Consider the following 4,906-nt stretch of genomic DNA (forward strand, 5'->3'; position numbering starts at 1 on the left):
AATTTATAGATAATTGACAAATAAAAATTTATTATCATTATTAGTGTCAAAATATTGGGCTTTTTATTTGTGCTTTCATGTCGTGCTTTCGGGCTTGTCGTGCCGTGCTGTGCTCAGGCTCATGTCGTATCTGGCCCAAGCCCATATTTTTTTATGTTGTATCGTGCTCGTGCCTCCCGGGCTCGTGCCGATTTCGTGTCGTGCTAGAAAGCATGGCCGGTATTTACAGCTCTACTTTTACCTCAGTAGAGCCCTATTCCAAAATAATATTCCACAAAGTCAATATTAACTAAGACATTAATAAATAAATAAATAATAATAATAATGAATGAGTAAATAACAAGGTGACAAGGTTTATATTACAAAAAAGGTGGCTGAGACACACAAATTTCCCAAACTTAGTAGAGTGATAATTTGGAACTATAATTAGGGATATTAGAAAATTTATTAATTAACATGAAAATTGAGAATGCTAATGAGGCTTTCAATAGTCAAATATCCATAATGAGTAAGTATTCGATTACCCTTTTAAAACTCCTTCAATACTCTGCGATTAAAAATAATTAAGTGATGCCTTTGTTGGCTACTAATAAGATGGAAAAACCTTGAAAAAAGTGATAAATTTACAAAATCTTTGAAATCATTACATGCTAATTTGAACCCTATATGTACCAATCCTTGAAATCACAAAATCTTTGAAATAAAATCCTAATTTGAACCCTATTATAAGTGCAATATGCCTCAAAATAATACTAAAAAACGTATGACCCTATTATTAACATGCTAAAATTTAAAGAATGACATCCCACTAATAAATTGCAACCTATAATTGATTCTCCTCTTTGTGAATTGATTCTTCTGCGGCCAAGAACTTGGCTCTAATACCACTGTAGGGAAATTACAACATCACCTACACCAATTCACACAACTTAGTTTATAGGGGCAAAAAGCATTTTTGCTTGTTAACAACAATAACACGTTGTCATCTCTTTAATAAAACACGTGTACTTGATCACAACCACTTGTTACTTATATAATTATCATTTTCTTAGTTTTTGCATTTCAGATATTCAAAGAAAAACACAGAATAGAGAAAAGAAAACTAACAAGAGAATTAGGGCAAATAAAGTTAATTGAGTATCTGCGCAGATACTTTCCATTTAAAAAGACATATAAACTCTGTTCTTTCAATTTTTTTTTATATAATTTGAATGGTTTAGGAATCTTTACCAAAACCTACCAATAATATCAACAATACAGTTCATTTCGTTAAGCAACCAACAAAACACACGTACATACGAGTTCTAGATTGCAGTATTTGATAAATATATATATATATATATATATATATATATCATTGTTTTAGAGCAAAGTGACCCGAAAAGTCTACTTACATTTTACCGGCCTTGGTACAAGGTATCTGTTAACAAGTTATTTGATGATGATGAATGTGAATGAGTAGGCGTACAAGAGAGAGATCTTTTCACAACAAATGTTGGTTGTTGAGGACTTGGAAGATTTGCAATTTCACTACCAAGCATCAAGATCACATTTGACATGGTGGGACGATCATTTGGATTATGTTGTACGCACAATAGTCCCACTCTTACACACCTCATGAACTCATCTTCGTTGAAGTTCTCCCTTATTGTTGAGTCTATTAGTTCAAAGACTTTGCTTTCGTTCCACATGTCCCACACCTGCAAACCATTTTCAAAAAGGTAAATAAAGGAAGTCTAATATAAACTAAGAACATTTTCAGTTGAATAGAAAAGTTTAGTAAATAACACTTACATAGCCTATAAGGCCCACGTTTTGTTCTAAGTGATCAGATTTTGAACTTCTTTGTCCAGTAATAATTTCTAATGTGACTATCCCAAAACTATAAACATCCGATTTAGTTGAGAATAACCCTTCTAGTGCATACTCTGGAGACATGTAACCACTGAAGAACAACAACAAATTGGTTGAGAAAAATTATTTCTTAGGGAAAAAAAAGATGAACATTAAAGATTGAAGCACAAAAAACTTACTAGGTACCAACGACTCTGTTTGTGATTCCTTGAGTTTGTTTTCCTCCAAAAATCCTTGCTAAGCCAAAGTCAGAAATTTTAGGATTCATTTCTTCATCAAGTAGAATATTACTTATCTTTAGGTCTCTGTGGATAATTCTTAACCTTGAATCATGGTGAAGGTAAAGAAGTCCTCGAGCAATTCCCATGATAATATTAAAGCGAATTTCCCAATTCACCAACTCACGTAAGTTTTCATCTTGTTAGATTTCCAATTTCAAGCATGAAAGTGTAACAGTAATTTAATTAATAAATAAAATCACAGTCGATCTATTTGTAGAAAAGAGTATATATTTAACAAATTTATCTTATTTGATTCAAAATAAAAACTTGAAATGGGAAACTCACCAAATAAGAACGAATCTAAGCTCTTGTTGGGCATAAACTCATAGATCAGTAATTGTTCATTTCTTTCGTTACAATAGCCCAGAAGTCTAACAAGATTTCGATGCTGGAGTTTTGCAATCAGTAGTACCTCATTCTTGAATTCCTCCGAGCCTTGTCCAGAACCGCTGGAAAGCCTCTTAATAGCAATTTCTTGGCCCCCTGGAAATTTACCCTAAAGTAGAATTCCATAGAAAATGTCTTTTTATTTCAAATCAGTAAGCAAGCAAAATTTAAAGTGGAATCAAAACTTCAATGAGTATTAGAGTTATTACCTTATAGACAGGGCCAAACCCTCCTTGTCCAAGTTTGTTAGCTTCTGAAAAGTTATCTGTAGCAGCTAGTATGTTTGCCAAAGCAACAAATGGGGCATGTATGCCTTCTTTTTCATCTTCTTTGAATTGGTTTGAATCTATCAAGCTACTTAATTCTGCACACAACTTGAAATCATTTTAATTCATTTAATAAAAATAAATAAAAATACACATATCATTCTCTTCAACCAATTACCTTGTTTGTTTGCTGCTCTTTTCCTTCTCCGTAAATAAATGAAACAAGCAATGAAAGAGATGAACATGGCTATAGCTATAACCCCAAACAAGAGAACATAGAGCTTCCATCTTTGATTATGCATTCGAAACTCAGAATCCGCTAATCGAATATAGAGAGTCCTTTGTCTGCTGTCTCCAGCTACTAGTTGCTCCAGATTTAAGAGTTCACCCGTATATATTTCACAACCAAAACTGCCATAGGAATAGCCAGAGCAAGAGCAGTTGCTCAAACACCTTGATTGGCATTCAGCCAAACTACTGGCTTCTTCAGAGTGTTCATTCTCAGGAATTGACATGTCTGCCATTTCCAGAAATCTGTCCACTGTAGTATTATTACTATCACACTGCAATTTAGTTTTTCGATAGCAGCCACCTGAGTAATCCTTCAGTTCCCAATCGCTCGGCGAATTTGGCTCAAACCCCCTCAAACATTGACAAGGGGTCAAGGATTTGTCATTACTCTTACAATTGGCATAAGCCCCGCAAAGGCTATAAACATCGCATCGTTGGCTTGGAATCGACCAAACCACACTCCATCCATTATTAGGCCGCAAAGTCACCTGAGTAAGCTGCCCTGTAACATCCATTTCAAAGTGAGTTATCGATGTAGAAGTGTTTGTCACTGTATAATTGATGTAGCTGTCGTTTTCGTTCGACACAAAGTAGAAATAGTTGCCATTGATGATCTTCATCTTAGGATTCCCACTTTTAAATTCATGTGCATCCCAAGGTCCACTATTCCAGTAGAGTTTAGTCCTGCTCCATTGCATACGAACAGAGTTGTCAGCATGGTGTAGCCGAATAGAGAACAGCCCTGGGGCAGGGTCCTCCGAGTTTTTCCATGAAGTTAGAATCTGCCCGATTTTGCTGGTTTTGTTGTACCCTATTTTGGCACCAGGTAACCATGCGTGACTAGGAAACTCAAAACTTTCCCATAACGGTATTGATGGACTACTAGATTTGTCGTTTAAGACAAGATTTCCAGAATCTAAAAGAACCGCTTGTACAGAGCGGGAGGTAGTACTGCTAGAGCTCACATTCGTGGACCAAACTTGTTGTTTTAACTCATCATAAAGAACCAAATTTCCATCTGTGATTCTTAGCTCTGACGCAAGTGAGACTGGTTTTTCTCTGTTTGCCACCCAAACTGCCCTACGAGAAGTATCTTCCAAGTGCCATATGCCTACATAATAGTTTGGAGCTGTACCTGGTCGAAAGAATCCCATTTCAAATACTCTGCTTGCAGAGATAATGGTAGATTGACCAGAGAGTACATCATCTGTAGAGATGGAATCGACACCATATGAGAAATCCATCTTAAGAATTAGGGACAGGAAGAAAGCAATCTTGAGTGTCGGTATGGAATTCGTATCCATGGTTGAGCAAAGTTTTTTAAACCAGCTGTGTTCGAAATTGTTTCAGAAAATAGAGAAAGAAGTATTCGAAGAAGAGAAAGTCTTGATTGTCGTTACAGTTCGGAGCTTGATTGACAATATACTAGAACGACAGAATGGAGCCTTATCGGTTGACGTGAGTTGGGTCTCTCATCATCCAAACTTTCATCTCCAAAATCTTCCCAAATCTATTAATATATATATTATAGGAAAATTATGCGGTACCCTAGAAAAATGGACTATACTGGTATGCTCCTTTTGTTTTGCTCCCTACATAGTTATACAATACTTAAAACCAGTTTTTGTGAAATTCAAAATAATTTTTAATTTTAAAATTAAGGTCAAAACAACCTATATTAGATGGGCATGTGTTTTTTATAGGTGTTGAAAGAGGATATTTGAACTTTGATTTCATTATAATAAATTATTAGTACCTCAAAAATTGATAAAAGATATGCTATAACTATAACGAACCCCTTAAGATTATTATAATTTGTCCAAAAAA

General features: G+C 35.0%; 1 protein-coding gene across 3 annotated transcripts; it reads right to left on the reverse strand.

Moving 5' to 3' along the window:
- Positions 1-592: 592 nt before the first annotated feature.
- On the reverse strand, positions 593-4,639 carry LOC133817652 (G-type lectin S-receptor-like serine/threonine-protein kinase At4g03230). 3 transcript variants are annotated; one of them, XM_062250229.1, is made up of 7 exons: positions 2,967-4,638; positions 2,732-2,886; positions 2,421-2,631; positions 2,034-2,271; positions 1,795-1,945; positions 1,395-1,700; positions 593-910 (listed from the first exon to the last, which is right to left on the reverse strand). In XM_062250229.1, the coding sequence occupies exons 1-6, from the start codon at positions 4,381-4,383 to the stop codon at positions 1,398-1,400; spliced, it is 2,475 nt and encodes an 824-aa protein (XP_062106213.1). In that variant the 5' UTR covers positions 4,384-4,638; the 3' UTR covers positions 593-910; positions 1,395-1,397. The 3 variants fall into 3 exon arrangements, with proteins under 3 accessions (XP_062106213.1, XP_062106214.1, XP_062106212.1); XM_062250230.1 differs by lacking the exon at positions 593-910 and having other exon boundaries at positions 1,244-1,700; positions 2,034-2,091; positions 2,967-4,639; XM_062250228.1 differs by lacking the exon at positions 593-910 and having other exon boundaries at positions 1,244-1,700; positions 2,967-4,637.
- Positions 4,640-4,906: the final 267 nt, after the last annotated feature.

This window comes from Humulus lupulus, chromosome 2 (genome assembly GCF_963169125.1).
Source record: "Humulus lupulus chromosome 2, drHumLupu1.1, whole genome shotgun sequence".
Taxonomy (NCBI): domain Eukaryota; kingdom Viridiplantae; phylum Streptophyta; class Magnoliopsida; order Rosales; family Cannabaceae; genus Humulus; species Humulus lupulus.